The sequence below is a fragment of the Penicillium atrosanguineum genome (assembly GCF_028827265.1).
Source record: "Penicillium atrosanguineum strain IBT 20685 chromosome Unknown utg000001l_segment0_segment0, whole genome shotgun sequence".
NCBI classification, from domain to species: domain Eukaryota; kingdom Fungi; phylum Ascomycota; class Eurotiomycetes; order Eurotiales; family Aspergillaceae; genus Penicillium; species Penicillium atrosanguineum.
In genome coordinates this window covers 3,874,961-3,890,647 of record NW_026623133.1, presented here as the reverse complement: position 1 = coordinate 3,890,647, position 15,687 = coordinate 3,874,961, and the positions used below count along the sequence as shown (strand labels likewise).

The 15,687-nt window shown below is 51.5% G+C and overlaps 6 protein-coding genes across 6 annotated transcripts; 4 read left to right on the top strand and 2 right to left on the bottom strand.

Annotated features, from left to right (window-relative positions):
• Positions 1-763: 763 nt before the first annotated feature.
• On the top strand, positions 764-1,957 carry N7443_001514 (GPI-anchored transamidase; the record flags this gene model as incomplete). The annotated part of the gene is made up of 1 exon (XM_056881570.1): positions 764-1,957. The coding sequence occupies one exon, from the start codon at positions 764-766 to the stop codon at positions 1,955-1,957; it is 1,194 nt and encodes a 397-aa protein (XP_056746808.1).
• Positions 1,958-2,590: 633 nt separating this feature from the next.
• N7443_001513 (aldo/keto reductase family protein) lies at positions 2,591-3,642 on the top strand (the record flags this gene model as incomplete). Its single annotated transcript, XM_056881569.1, has 3 exons — positions 2,591-3,007; positions 3,062-3,237; positions 3,288-3,642. The coding sequence occupies 3 exons, from the start codon at positions 2,591-2,593 to the stop codon at positions 3,640-3,642; spliced, it is 948 nt and encodes a 315-aa protein (XP_056746807.1).
• Positions 3,643-4,075: 433 nt separating this feature from the next.
• N7443_001512 (cell division control 45 family protein) lies at positions 4,076-6,682 on the top strand (the record flags this gene model as incomplete). Its single annotated transcript, XM_056881568.1, has 2 exons — positions 4,076-4,831; positions 4,883-6,682. The coding sequence occupies 2 exons, from the start codon at positions 4,076-4,078 to the stop codon at positions 6,680-6,682; spliced, it is 2,556 nt and encodes an 851-aa protein (XP_056746806.1).
• Positions 6,683-6,991: 309 nt separating this feature from the next.
• N7443_001511 (uncharacterized protein) lies at positions 6,992-8,542 on the top strand (the record flags this gene model as incomplete). The annotated part of the gene is made up of 3 exons (XM_056881567.1): positions 6,992-7,769; positions 7,823-8,286; positions 8,342-8,542. 3 exons carry the CDS (start codon positions 6,992-6,994, stop codon positions 8,540-8,542), a joined length of 1,443 nt encoding a protein of 480 aa, XP_056746805.1.
• Positions 8,543-8,684: 142 nt separating this feature from the next.
• N7443_001510 (putative JmjC domain protein) lies at positions 8,685-10,325 on the bottom strand (the record flags this gene model as incomplete). The annotated part of the gene is made up of 1 exon (XM_056881566.1): positions 8,685-10,325. The coding sequence occupies one exon, from the start codon at positions 10,323-10,325 to the stop codon at positions 8,685-8,687; it is 1,641 nt and encodes a 546-aa protein (XP_056746804.1).
• Positions 10,326-10,598: 273 nt separating this feature from the next.
• N7443_001509 (GTP-binding protein Obg) lies at positions 10,599-12,245 on the bottom strand (the record flags this gene model as incomplete). The annotated part of the gene is made up of 1 exon (XM_056881565.1): positions 10,599-12,245. The coding sequence occupies one exon, from the start codon at positions 12,243-12,245 to the stop codon at positions 10,599-10,601; it is 1,647 nt and encodes a 548-aa protein (XP_056746803.1).
• Positions 12,246-15,687: the final 3,442 nt, after the last annotated feature.

The following is a 15,687-nucleotide window of genomic DNA, read 5'->3' as shown; positions in this document are numbered from 1 at the left end:
ACTCGGTGTTGGGGCAAGTGATTGTGAATAATTGGGAGGAACCATTTCAGCTATTGTGCATGATCGTCAAGGGTCCCAGAAAGCTATCAAAAACAAATGATGTCGATGGAGCGGGGAAGTAATTTCATTCGAAGATAGCGCCGGAAATGGATTTCCCACACCGCTGCTTGGCTTTTACCCAATCACGAACTGTAATTTATTCATAGAGAAAGTCTTCATTTGGTATGTCATGAAAGATATACATACACTTGACGGTATTTGAACATCCTGCCTAGACGTTAGTGCCATACATTAATGCTCCATAGACATAGATTGAATTAATCCCAACGTGACACACACCTATGTATAGAGATGGTTTTCATTTTGATACCCTGACTAATACCAGGTAATCTCATGGTTTGACGTAAATTTGGCTGATGAATCTCTGTAAGGGGACATGGCGCGCAGGGAGTAAAAAGTGGGACGCGTGAAGAGGCGACTAACTAGCGAGGTGGCACTGCGCGTGGCGTCGACCACAGGATTACTGTGGCCTGAATATACAGGTGTCGATCCGGGCGCGCGTTTGTCATCTCAAGTTAGCGCTCCTGGAGCTTCGTCCGCATTCGCAACGTTCAATTATCCACGACATCAAGAATGGGCTTATTATAGCTCAGTGCTGTGAGATTTTGGGTACTGCATCCAAGTCCGACTTTGCATCTTGAGCACATCCCTCTACGACCTGTCACGTTGCCTTTTCCTATGACCTGAACCCCCATCCGCCGTGATGATTACGCTCTTCCGCTTAATACAGAGCCTCTCGCTCTTACTGCTGCTCATTGGAGCAGTTACCGCCGAGCACACATCCAACTGGGCCGTACTGGTTTCAACATCCCGATTCTGGTTCAACTACCGTCACCTCGCCAATGTTCTTTCTCTTTACCGAACGGTCAAGCGACTCGGCATTCCCGATTCTCAGATCATCCTCATGCTCCCTGATGACATGGCATGCAACCCTCGAAACGCCTTTCCCGGAACCGTGTACAGTAACGCAGATCGCGCCGTCGATCTGTACGGAGACAACATCGAAGTCGACTACAGGGGCTACGAAGTGACAGTCGAGAACTTTATCCGACTCTTGACAGATCGCCTGGACGAAGATGTGCCGCGCAGCAAGCGTCTTGGATCGGATGCTGGAAGCAATGTGTTGGTCTACATGACTGGCCACGGGGGTGATCAATTCCTCAAATTCCAAGATGCGGAGGAAATTGGCGCATGGGATCTGGCCGATGCGTTCGGACAGATGTGGGAGAAGAAGCGCTACCATGAATTGCTTTTCATGATCGATACCTGCCAGGCCAACACGATGTACACCCACTTCTACTCGCCCAACATTGTCGCCACGGGATCCAGCGAGCTGGACCAGTCTTCATACTCCCACCACGCGGACAACGACGTCGGAGTTGCTGTGATTGACCGCTGGACTTACTACGTGCTCGAGTTCCTCGAGACGCAGGTGACAAGTGCCAACTCGAAATTGAACCTGGGCGATCTATTCGACTCCTATGATGAATCGAAGATCCACTCGCAGCCCGGTGTTCGATGGGATTTGTTCCCTGGTGGTGAGCCAGAGGGCCGCTTGCGAACTGTGGTTGATTTCTTCGGCAATGTGCAGAATGTCGAGGTCGAGAACGCCAATGCGACTGAACCAGGCTCTCTCAAGGAAGACTTGGCTGAGATTGCGCGATTGGTTGAGAAGTGGCAGAAGCGTGACGAGGAATATTCCGCCATCCTTGGCAACTCGTCTCAACAACACGGTGAGAATCAGCCCTCGGAGTCTGTACGCTTGGGCTCGAAGAAGACAGGGCCGACCAGAATGGCGGAGGATAACAGTTGGGGCAAGCGTCTAGTTGGCCTTTCTGTTGTAGGTGCTTGTACTGCTATCTGGGTCGCTGGATCGATTCTTGGCCGTTCAGCTTAATGGCGCAACCTTATTACCTACTTTCGGTTCATTCAATTGTATATATAGCACGCAAGGCCTTTCGGCATGGCCTGGGGTAGTAGTAGTAGTAGTAGTAGTTGAATTCATTGTCCCGATCTAGCTCGCTTTGCTATATGCTGCTAAACTGCATGCTTATCTGACCGCAAAGAAGCGAGCAAGATCGGGATAAGTCAATCTACTAATACTACTACCACCCCAGTCCATGCCATTTTTACTTATCTTAATATTTGAATTGTGTCAAGTATAAAGAGTTCTCCAGTCTCGTCCGATACCCTCAGGATCTCAGACAAACATCTTAGTAGGACAAAACAGACCAAAGTTTGCTATCCTTCAAGGTAATCCTGTAAAGATATCTAGAAATGCCATGGAGAAGTAATTTAGACAAACCCTCGATCCTGGCTCAGAGAGTTCAAGGTTGTCATATCCGAGTAACACTCCCGGATCCGAAGTACAGTCGTCCGGAGCCCCGGAGCCGGAATAAGCCAGTGCTTGGTAATACTTCAGCGAACTTTCTTAAAGAGTGATGCAATTACCTACCCAATGTCTATATAAGACATTTTTGACCCCTACATAAGGCACAATTGAAATCAGGAACAACGCTACGAAAACACCATGTCTCGACCAAACACCATCTTTGGCGGTGGCTTGATAGGCACCAGTTTCACCACTCCAGTACAAGTGCAAGAGCTACTTGATAAGCTCAAGGCCCTGAAAATCGACCGCATCGACACGGCAGCCCGGTACTCACCCACGAATCCCGGCTCCTCGGAACGACTTCTAGGTGAAGTCCGGGCCGCAGAGCAAGGCTTCACTATCGACACCAAGATCAATTCTGGGGGCTCGGCCAGCAGTGATGGATCAGGAAGCCTAACTGCAGCTGCGATCAATAAATCAATCGACGAGAGTTTTAACCGGCTCAAGGTCGATAAAGTGGATATTCTATACTTCCATCGCCCGGATCCTCAGACGCCTATTGCGGAGCAGGCGGCCGAAATTCAACGGCAATATCTAGCAGGTCGATTTGAGAAGGTATTTCAGCTCTGCAGATTCACCATTTGCTGAGTGATTTTGACTTGCGACTAGTTTGGTCTTTCCAATTTTCCACCAGAATTGTTGGCAGAGTTTCTTGCAGTGTGCGAAAAAGAAGACTATATCAAACCTAGTGTGTACCAAGGCCTGTACAATCTACTCAGCCGCCAGAGTGAGAAGTCCTTGTTCCCTCTACTCCGACAGCATGGTATTGCATTCTATGCTTATAGGTAAGATTGCAAATTCCCAGCCCAGTATCATGCCCTAACATCCGTACCAGCCCTCTCGCTGGAGGCTTCCTGACTGGACGAGCAACTCGAGGGGACGTCGAAGGAACTAGATACGCGGCCGATAATCAAATTGCGAAAAACATGAATGCTATGTACGATAAGCCGGACATGCACGAGGCGATGACTGATCTTCTGGACACCATCGAGCCCCTTCAAATCTCCGGTTCGGAGGCCTGTCTGCGCTGGCTTTATTACCATTCCATCTTGCGTGAAAGTGACGGAGTTATCCTCGGCGCTAGCAAAGTCCCACAGATTGTGCAGAACGCAAATGATGTGTCCAAGGGGCTGTTGCCACTGGAGGTCGTGCACAAGATTGACACGCTCTGGGAAAAGATTCGATCATGAAGAAGTTCGTGTTCTACTTTGTGCTCAAAGATATAGCGATAGTACTATAATACCATCGTATGAATTTCGTGATCTATAGCTCATCTCGTTAAGTCACAAAGCACTATAAGTGGAGCATACGTCTCACGACGGGGAAATAGATCAACTGAAATGTCAATAGTGTGACCCTTGCAAATACCGTGGTGGAGACTAATTTAAATAAGTGCAAGCAGGGAGTGCAATGCAAGATGCAAATACTCGTCTTTGTCGAGGCGACCGATGGAATCTCGGGGCACGTGCCCGACGCGTCGCGCTCCGCTTTCTCGTTGCGCTACCGGTTTACGACTTCATTCACAGTTCACGGCTCACGGGTTACGGCTTCCTCTCTATTCTTAATTTACCTTCTCAAATCTCGTTATCCATGCTCGCATGTGTTAATATTCCTTAGCTGGCCATGTATCTTCCACGGCAGCTCATCTCTCACCTATATCTCCAACTCCTCCGATCCCACCATCCGCTCTCCCCGCCTGTCCTGATCCTCGTTGCGCTCGAACCTGACGCGCTCTGTGCCTGCCGCATCCTAACGGCTTTATTAAAACGCGACTATATCCCTCACAAGATCCAACCTGTTGCTGGCTATGGCGACCTCGCGCGTGCAGGTGAGGACCTTGTCCGGCCTATGCAAACCACGAATGGCGGCAGTGGAGGTGTCGTGGTATGTCTCGGTGTAGGTGGACTCGTCGACCTGGGAGAAATCCTGGGGTTGAATCAACCAGATGACGATGTGGAAGACTTGGGAGGTGTCGAGATCTGGGTTTTCGACGCGCGCCGGCCGTGGAATCTCGCAAACGTCTTCGGTGGGCAAGCTGGAATTGGTCAAGCCATGACGGAAATTGATGCGAACGCGCGACGGCGCGGACGGGGCGTCGATAAAGGCTGCATTACCCCTGCATACACTTCGAAAAATGGCGGCATTGTCGTGTTCGATGACGGAGATATCGAAGAGGAACTCCGCAACGAGCGAGAGGCATACTACGCGCTTCTTGAGATGCCCGAGGTGGATGAAGATGACGCGAGTGAGGACGGAGATTTGGACGACGATGAAACAGTCACAGGATCCAAGAAGCGCAAGTCGTGGTCAGGACGCGAGGATGAGGACGAGTCAGAAGATGAAGGTGGGCCGCCTCGCCAGCGGAAACGAAGCAATTCGGTATGGACGTCTTTCCGTCTCATCTCGTTTCAGTATTAACACGTTCTACAGGGTTCTTCTATGGTCTCGTCTCCAAGTCGGCGACGGCGGACTGCTATTAATTCGTCCAATTCATCACGTTCCGCGACCCCCACAGACTCACCGTCACCAGCAGAGCCAACCGTGCCATCTACGCAGTCATTGAAGCGTCGCCTGCTCCGAATGAAAAAGAAACACGAAACAGTCTTAGCGAGCTATTATGCCGCTGGAACATCCTACTCAGAACCCATCTCGTCACTAGTATACTCCCTCGCTTCAGAGCTCGGTCGCGAAGATAACGATTTGCTCTGGCTTGCCATTGTTGGGGTCTCCAGCTTGGAGCTCAGCGGACGGACAATGACCGGCGTAAGCATCTCAAATGCATTGGAATCCGGAGGCTCTGCGGGCTGGGGTGGGCAACGCGGAGAACACATTCGCCAGATCTTTCGAGACGAAGTCCACCGTCTAAATCCTCCCGATCCCTATGAGCGAGATCGGGATATTAGAGGAGAGATCAACGGTGTTATTCCCACGACTGCTAGATCTCCTACAGACACGTCGATCCGTCTTTCCCCCGAACCACGATTTCTGCTCGTTCGACATTGGTCACTCTACGAGAGTATGCTTCACAGTCCTTACCTCGCCACGAGGCTTCATGTCTGGACGGAGAACGGCCGTAAACGACTTCACAAACTTTTGGCCAAGATGGGTATCAGTTTGACCCAGTGCCACCAATACTACACGCATATGGATATGGAGCTGAAGAAAGTGCTGCGAGGGCGACTCCTCAAGTACGCACCTATGTACGGACTGGATGGCCTGGTTCCTCCGGAGCCATCCGGCCATGCCAGCTCCCGTGAGGGCTGGGGCTTTGTACGATGCTGGGGTTGGAAGGCTTGCCTTTCTGCCACGGACATAGGCGTCATTTTAGGTGCTATGCTCGAGGTCGGACCGAACGAAGCTTCTGCATCATGGGATGCTAAACGTCTCCCGCGGGCACGGGGCTCAAATGACGAGATCGAAAATGGAGGTGGCTCTGGAGAATCCGATCTAGCCAGTCTTCTTCCTCGATTCTGGAGTGCATATGACGCTCTATCGCTCACGTCCGAGTCACCCACTCTTCTGATGGATGCGCTGCCTTTGGCTCAGCATCTCCACCGTGCCATTCTCCGCACAGGTACGTCGCTGCTGTCTAAGCATCAAATTCGCCATCTTCGGGCATTCCGCATTGCTGTGGTCAAAGACGGCCCCGACGTGAAGTTATTCACCAACCCAGGTGCCCTGACCAAATTGGCGCTGTGGATTGCAGAGGCTATTCGCGTCCAAGAACGTGAAAAGGGTGACTCCAAGATTGGCCGGAAACGAGCAGCCGGTACTCCTCTTGTCCTCGCCGGCCTGGACGAAGACCGCGATCTTTATGTGGTCGTAGGTACAGGTGGAGGTGGCGGTGTGGTTGACTTTGCAGCCATGTCGAAGCGCCAGGAAGAACGCCGCAAAAAGAAAGAAGATAAAGAGAAGAAGCAAAAGGAACGAGAAGACCGCCGGGCCAAGCGCGCCGCTGAGCGAGCTGAACGGGAGGGTTCCGATGCCGAAGAAGACGACTCGGAAGAATCGGAGTCCTCCGAGTCCGAGTCGGAGGATGATGAAGAAGAAGATCCGAGCGGAAAGAAGCATCTCGTTCGCAATCGATTCGGCATTGCTTTTCAAGAGGTGGTTCAAGAGACCAGCGCCCGTGTCCGTATCGATAGCTTCGACCATTGCGTTGTCGAAGTACAAAAGGATGACCTCGGCGGATTCCTCGAAGCACTCAGTTTCCGCAGTGTGGTGGGCTAAGACTCGCCCGCATATTCACGCAGTCTACGACCTTGCACTTCATTTTGGAATGGTATGGGGGGGAACTTTGAACTCTGGTATAAGGGCTCATGCATTGTACTACGCATTTCCACGATCATCTTTGCATCTGAGAACTTCCTGGCGTTGTGGTGTTAATCTATAGCCTCTACAATCTACTCTATTCGGTTTTCTTTCCGACCTCCCCGCTTCCCCGCACTTTCTCCGATTTCCATCTAAACACGTAAAATAACCTTAGGACTTGAGACACATTCCTACCCCTCAGCATTGTCCCCTATTCGCAATTACACAATGGCGCCACAACAATTCCCCAGCGTTTCGCGAGAAAGCACCCTCGCCAAACTCCCCGCTGAGTATGCCTCCGACGCGCAAGACCAAATTTCCAACATCCTCGCAACGACCCCAATCAACCGCCTCGTCGTACTCGACGACGACCCAACAGGCACACAAACCTGCCATGACATCTCGGTCCTAACGGTATGGGACGTCTCAACTCTAGTAGCCGAGTTCCAGAGCAATTCCCCGGGCTTCTTCATCCTAACCAATTCACGCGCCCTCCCACCCGCCGAAGCCGAGACTCTCATCCGCACGATATGCACTAACGTCGCCGAAGCGGCGAAAGCCACGGGTAACAAGGTCGACATCGTCCTCCGAGGAGATAGTACACTACGCGGTCACTTCCCTCTCGAACCAGACGTCGTGCAATCCGTCTTTGGGCCCGCTGATGCCCTCGTGCTCGCACCATTCTTTTTCCAAGGCGGTCGCTTTACCATTGGAGATGTCCACTACGTCGCAGAAGGTGTCAAGCTCGTCCCAGCTGGCTCGACACAGTTCGCGCAGGATGCGACATTCGGATATAAGAGCTCTTGTCTACGAGATTATGTTCTTGAGAAAGCACCCGGTCGGTTCAGTGAGGATCAATTGTATTCTGTGACGATCGAGGAGATCCGAAAGGGTGGGCCGGATGCTGTTTGCGAGAAGTTGATGGCTGCGCCGAAGGGTGGTGTCGTTATTGTGAATGCGGCTGCTGAGTCGGACATGCATATTTTCGTTGCTGGGTTATTGCTTGGTATGCTTCTCCCCTCATATTTTCTGTGTGGATATTGATTTTGCCCTTCACAGCCGAGTCAAAGGGAAAACACTTCCTCTACCGCACTGGCGCAGCCTTCGTCTCAACCAGACTCGGTATCCGCTCCAAAGCACCCATATCCGCCGCCGAGCTTCGTCTTCCCTCGCCTCGGGAAACAGGTGGGTTAATCATGGCAGGCTCATATGTGCCCAAGACGACAGCACAATTGAAGGTCCTAACAGACCGACTTGGGACAAGCGGGAAGCTGGAGGTGATCGAGATCCAAGTCGAAGAGCTCATTGCGTCACCGGAGACGGCGGAGCAGACTGTGCAGCGGGTGGTTAAGCAGACGGAAGAGTATCTAAAGGCTGGACAAGATACGTTGGTTATGACCAGTCGGAAGCTGGTCACGGGTGGTGATGAGCTTTCGTCATTGAAGATCGGTTCGGCAGTTGCGGAGGCGTTGGTTAGTGTTTTGCAGCGCATTGAGGTGCGGCCGAGGTATATTGTCGCCAAGGTATGATTGAATTTGGATTTGGGATTGAATTGAGTGCGCGACACTAACTTGTTAGGGCGGTATCACTTCTTCGGATGCTGCTACGAAGGGTTTAAATATAAAGCGGGCTACTATTGTCGGTCAAGCTGCGCCGGGTGTGCCGCTTTGGAGATGTGATGAGCCGACGTCTCGTCATCAGGGCGTGCCTTTCGTGGTCTTCCCTGGTAACGTCGGGGGAGAGGAGACGCTTTGTGATCTGGTAGAGGGATGGCACTGAATGTCGTGTACACTAAGCTAGAGTCGGGAAAATGCAATACTGCATAAGTAGGGATATCATGTCTCATTTAGAGGTAAATGTTGTAAATGAAAAAGTAGGACCGTGTAAGGTCATGGCACATTGCTCATGGGAAGAGCACCGCTCATTTCCACCAGAAGCTCACGCTAACACCAGCGCGCAGTCCACGAACATAATGCCACCATCCGATGGGGATGTACAGGCATTCACCCTCATGCAAAATAGCCTCGACATACTCGGCGTCCTGGAAACCAGGCCATTTCTCATCCCAGTCCTCAGCGGGGGACAGCTCAATAGCAGCGATGTCCACCTCGGATGTGTTGGACATATCTATCAGATTGCCGTTTTTGATAGGGTCTTCCTCGGTTGGGTCACCGGAAGGCACCATTTCCTTGCCTCGAGGGTGGATTTTCGATGCCGGGGTCTGCGGAGAGTAGAGGCGAATGTACTTTGTTCCAACAACCTGCACGAGGATGTTGTTGTAAGGGTCATGATGAAGAGGCGAAATTGTCGACACGGGGCCGATCCAGGTGTTGATAATCGGATCCTTAGGGACATCCATCAATGAGCAAGTATCCGATGCGCTACCATCGTCTTGATGGGCTTCCTGAGAATCCTGGAGATCTTCAGTCTGGGGATCTTCGGTGGGAGGCACATTCGACTGGGGGGATGTCTCAGCTTCCTTAGCCTGGGCCTCTTCGCGGCTCCGTTGCTGAGCCAGATACACAGGCGTACCAGGCTCCGGGCCCGGGGGAGGAATGAAGCAAGCCTCAGGAATAGCAATGTCCTTTCGTAGAGCAGGAATCTGAGCAAGCAAGTCATGCTGAGCCAGATAACCAGTGGGTCGGGTCACGCCGGAACTGTCCTCTTCGTCACTGCCACAGAGAGAGTTATCCTGCCAAATGTGATGTCTGACGAATTCATTTAACGGCATGAACTGCTGTCCCCATTCCGGGTCGGTGTAGTCCCTGCCGATCTCGATAGGAACAAGGCGGCGGCCACCAAAGGTACGCTTGTACCAATAGTCCTGGGACCCCCAAGGACGCGTCGACATAGCAGGCCAATGGTTCACGGCATTCTCAATGATGAGAGGCATGCGAGTCTCCTGGATGTGTTTCTCCATGTTCTCGAAGGACTGCTCTTGCACGCGGGGCACCGGGTACTGAAGGCGAGGGTCCGGGAGGGCGTTCGGAGGGAACATGGGTGATATGAATCTTCTGCGCTTAGTGGAATGCTGGTCGCGTTCCATGAGATCGTCCTTGAGCTCAACCTCCCAGTTGGTAGCGTCTTGGAGGGACAACAGCAGGGAGTCGATGGTGAACTCGCGCATCGGCGCACCGCAAATGATCAGTGCCTTATCAAGGGTGTGGATGACCTGTGTCAACCAAGGAGACCGAATGTCGATTAGGGCATCCTGGTCCGACTCGCCAAGATGCTCGAGGAGCTCCTTGGTCAGTCGGGAGAGGTCAAGCTCATCGGTGGGAAGCTCACTCAGGTTGCACTCTTGGATGACAAGGTAGCATGCCTGGACGATGGATGCATCGGTGAACAGGCGGCGCCAGCAATCTTGAACATCGCTGAAGGGAAATACACGTAGCTTAGCGTCAGCAATTTCAAGAGCTTTGGAGGGAGTGTTGAACAGTAGGGCACGAAGGCCTTCACCGCTCCCGAGATCGCAGTTCAAAATGGGATCGGATGGTTTAGGCTCCGCGATGGCAGCGAGCGTGGCGCCAATTTGGCTCGCGAGGTTGGGCTTCAGAGCCATGACGTGGCAGGAAGCAGGGAAGGGAAAGGAGTACGTGTTGTTGCAACGCACTCAGAGCGTGAGTTGGTGGCATTTTTGGAATTTTTGTAAGTGAAGTGCAACGGACGACCTGAGGCAACAACCAAAGTGCGTGTGCCTGCATGTATGAACGTCGATTTTCATAGAAGCCTAGGGCAACATGATGATTCCAGTGATGTGTTCTCATGTTATATGGTACATGGTGTTCATTTATTGAGATAATTCTAATATACAAGGTCCTTGACTGTGCAATGTTCACTCCAAAAATTCCATCACGAGTTTCGGGATGCGAGAGACTCCTTGGCCTTTAATAGCACTGACTGGGACCGCAGTCAATTTTTCTTTCCACCCATCTTGATGGCCCGAGGGATGTTCCTCGGTGCCATTTTGTACAGCAGAAAGGTAATCTTGTAGAGCCCGATACTGGTCCTGGGTATGTTCCAAATCGGCCTTTGTAGCCACAACAAACCAAGGTTTGGTGTGAAGAGGAGGCATGGTAAGAGGAGGTAGAGATCCGGTGGACTGGTAGTTGAGTGGCCGACTCATCGACTCGCCGTCCGGAAATTCTGGCTCTGAAGCATTCCAGTCAATCACTCCTTGGGTCTTCTCCGAGGTAGGCTCAGGTTTAGTGTTGCGCAGTCGTTCATATTCTCCAAGTTCATGCCACAGCTTCTGCAGCTCTTCGACTGGATCACCGTTGCTGAGATCAAGCACAAAAGCTAAAATGCCCGCACGGTCAATGTGTCGAAGGAATCCAAGGCCTAGGCCGCGGTCGAGGTGGGCACCCTCCACCAGACCTGGGATGTCAGCAATGGTGAAGTGGGTGCGCTTTCTCTTCGATTCGACGAGAGGACGACCTCTGTTGTCATCGATAATCACTGTGCCGATGGAAGGTGATAGAGTTGTAAATTCCCAGTTCCCGATCCGCGTACGACTGTTGGTCAACGAACGAAGGAGCGTACTCTTCCCAGCATTGGGCTTGCCCACAAGGCCAACATCTGCAAGCAGCTTGAGCTCAAAGTCAAGTTCTAGCTTCATTCCACCCTCGCCACGAGATGCAAACTTCGGTCGTCCCATCGACCGGGTCACGAAATGCGGGTTACCCAATCCACCAGCACCGCCCGCAGCCAAGAGCATCGGCTTGTCCATCGGCTGCGAAAGATCGAGATAAATAGGTGCCTGGGGTTCCATAGCCGCGATCGCCTGCCTCCGCGGCTTAAGTCGAGGGAATTGTACTGTCAAGAAATCAGAAGGATTCGCACCGGGGTGAAGAACCCAGCGATCATGGCGAACCGGCTGAAAATCGATAACCTCTCCATCTTCGTCCACAGGCAATGGCTCTTCTCGGATCTTTTTGAGACGAGCCAGTTCCTCTGTCACGGGATCGTAGCGGTCTACCTCGCGCACAACTGTGCCGATGGGTACCTGGATGAGGATATCATCTCCCCGTTTCCCTCCTTTGCTTTTGCCTTGTCCATTTTTTCCTCTGCTTGCTTTGATGACGCCTCTGCGGGCAAGTTTGTGTAGACTGGTCAAGCCCTCAACGGCTTGGATGTAAAGGCCTCCTCCGCTGCCGCCGTCACCTCCGTTCGGTGGTCCTTCTTCGACGTATTTCTCACGTAGGTATGCAGTACATCCGTTACCGCCAGCTCCAGCAAACATGGTTACATGGCATTTGTCTTGGAAAATAAAGCGCGCGTAATCTTCCGGTTCGGGGTTCAAATGCGACAGGTCCGCGGTTTCGTGAGAGTCATCATGCGTTCGCGGGCTGTCGGAGGTTGTGCTCTGCCATCTCTGGCAGGAGAGTGCTGGTAGTCGCGGAAGTCGGGTCGCAATGAACCTCATCCGCCCGGAAGCTAAAGGCCGTAGTGGGAGGGCAAGGCAAGCTCGGTAGTATGCCATGATGCTGCTGGTTGATGGCTCACTCTGGTTCATTCGGGATGCGCCAAATCTCGCGCTGTTCATTCAACTGCAAGCATCATCCGGTAAGAGTAATTGAAAAGTTTGCGAGGTCCAAGACGGACAGGAATGGTCTGATTGAAACTAATCGTAGCGCGCTGCACATTTTCAACGTTGACGTCGAAGCCTGATAAGATGGTCACGTGGAGATAGCATGAGTCTATACCGCACCAGCTTTGGATTTCTACGAAGACGAGACGACGAACTGTTCGTAATCTGTGAAGACGTTTTCGGAATTTTTCGAGGTAGCTCTGGCAGTTCTGGAATTTCTAAAATCGGACTATTGCCTTCAGAGTCGGGCAGATGGAGAGTCGGTGTACAAGTACTGCTGTTCCAAGCAATGCATGTTAAAAACGTTGAATGCGAACCTCACAGTCAGACTCTTTCACAATATCTATGTCGGACTCAAATTTCGTCGATCCGACTTTGTCCCCATCAGACATTAAATGAAGCACTAATCATATGTGGAACATTGACGAGTCCATCTCAGCACAACACAATCCCCCAGTGTTCCCGCGCCTCGCCATTGCATAAAGTTCTTGCACATATTGATTTGGGAAAGCAGGTTCTACCATCTCCATCGACCTAGCTATTCTTCCCTTATCATGGCTGCATGATGCCGCGGTGGCTGACAGATCGACCTATCAAATGTGCATATCAACCAATGAAACATGACTGACTTGATTAATACCTGACAGTTAGTCTAGTATGCACCTAAATGAAGGAACAAATATTGAGCTGCCAAGATAGCCTCGACGTTGACGCTAAAGAGGCTCATTGCCTTTTCCACTTCTTTTTTCACGGCTGACAGCTGCATGCAGTGTCGGCATCGGGCTTGAACTATTCCAGGCTTAGGTTTGATGACTCGGCATATCGCAGATCCTGGTCCGGCTTTGGAGCTAAAGGTCCTTTCTATGCTCCGCGTACTCCCGATTGGGCGTGCTTTTGCTCGGTCCCTTTAGAATGACCCTACCCCTCACTTATTACATTGAAGGAAAGCCATTTGGGGCGGATGTGGCCTTGTCTTCTTCTTGATGTGGGCTAGACCGATGTGAAGGCCCTGTTTTCGGCCTTGAACGGGCATAAGGTGGACAGGGAAGATAGGCGGGATGTTTCAGCTCCACTGGATTCCAAGGCTGGCAATCGACGGCTAAAATCCCGACCAATGACCTCTCATGACAGTATACTCTCGACGTAGATTGGTCACAGATGAGCTGAATACTGAAGAAGCGGTAGGCAGGTCTTGATATATAGCTACTCGTATTCTCTGCTAGTCACCGCTTTACTACAGGGCAATGGCATGATCTCGAAGTCTAAATAAGCCGAGTCCCGGGTCAGATCTCAAATCGGCTCTCGGGCCTCGATGAGAGCGGCAGGGAGATCTTTGGCTGCAGACGATGGACAAATTCGGACTTGTATGTGAGTGGAATGTTTTGAGATGGTGGAGATATTACAATGTACAACATGTTACTAGCTTGGATAAGATAATTTGACATGTCAAGCAGTGACGCTTGCAAGGTTGCCTTATTGATTTGGAAATTGTGGCAGGCAAGGGTATGGATATAGTGCAACACGAACGTATGCCATGAGGAGACTTGACTCGTGTAGCGGGAATAGTGATTGGCTTCTCCTGCCGGCTGAGCTGCTGGGCTGTCACAGACAAAAGGATTCGTGATCGGCTGTCACATCTGTGACATGCATATATTGGGGTCGATCACAAAGAATTTTGGGAACGGCAGCAAAAGTACTGCACGGAGGAGAACAGGTAGTTGTACTTCTGTCCAACGTTTGAAGAGGCAGCCTTATCTTGGAGAAGAACTTGACATGCAGGGAGAATAAAGCAAGTGCGAACTGTTAGACTCTGCCGAGCTCGATGGTGTAAATAGAGCAACGAGATGGAGGAACTTGGACCACCTCGTGGACTTGTGCGTGTGTTCCACATCTACCGAGCTGGAGAGCGTACAAGTGTCCTAGGGACCTTCAGGCCCGGCATTGAAAGTAGACGAACTACAGACTGCATACACAGGTTTCAACTGATCCACCACCTGTCCTCCCTCAAGATTCGCATAGGATTCGTCAATGGATAAGAAGGTTAGAAATGATGATTAGTCTAATGGATCGAATTACATTCAATTTTGGATAGTCTTGCTATGACCTCGGAGGTAGTGATATATATCCGGATCTCAGGACTCAAGGTCGACGAAACACATATATTTGTGACTACCTAGATTGTACTGTACGAGCTAGAGCTACATAATGCAATTATCCTTATCCATCATTACTCTTTCAACCCATCAATCAAGCCCCTTTGCGAGTCTACGTACATAGGATGACCATCACACGTGACGTCAGCTCCCGGATCAAACGTACGGGGCGTCAAAGATGGGAAAATTACTGCAGGGGTAACTTTACTCATCACTTTGAAACCAAGCTGATCACGGCAGTCTAGTGCCGGCCAGAACTAAAAGTTCCCCGCACGAAAAGAGCCTAGAAAGGTACGACAGAGCACAAAGTACGTGTCAACAGGCGCCGGACCCAGCGACCAGGAAGCGCGAAACCTTGGAATCAGGAACGCAGATCAGGAAAACTGAGAACAGTGGATCAGGTGTACAGTAGAGGATCGAAGCGAAAAGGAGACGGAGTAGGCCCGGAAGATCGACACAGAGCGCAGGCGTGGCAACCTACTGTACATAGGGCAGAGTGAACGCAAGGGTGGATCGAAAAAGAGGTCCAGAAGCTCACATGATCGAAGGCGGTTTCAATAGTGTGAAATCATGGCTACGAGAAGAGAGCCGGGGCCAGTGACGAGTGAAGGAATGGTGGTTTTGTTACCCGTCACCGCGGCACCGGATCCTGCATTCCGATGGGGCTCGCCACCAGTGGAGGCCGGGGGGACACTTCCCATTAGTCGGGGAGATGTCACAAAGAACCGGGTGAAACGAAGAAATTTATTCGAAAAGGTACCTACTTTAGGTACGGGGCTAGGAGCTAGGAATTTAGTCTAACGCTAAGGGATTGACGTCCCGTTGTACGGTACATCCGTGGTTCCCCTGGCGGCTACGGAGCCACCGGGGGGGGCTGAAGACTCTGGTAGCCCCGATAATTGGTGCGCGGATGCAAATCAATAATTTCCGCGCCAATTTCTACAACTTTGGAACACTAGAATTGTGGGCAACTGTCGTGGGAAGCTGAAAGTATTGAAACCTAGGATAATTGACAGCCTCGGTAGAAGACCGGTGTCAGGGTTTCGTTACCTTGGGCATGCCCTCCGTACTCTGTGCTCTGTGCTCTAGAGCCCTGCCCCTACGTAGGCAGGATTTGGAAAATTGACTCACGTCACACCTGCCATAGACCGGCCGTACTTGTGCTCCCACCGTTTCGGCAG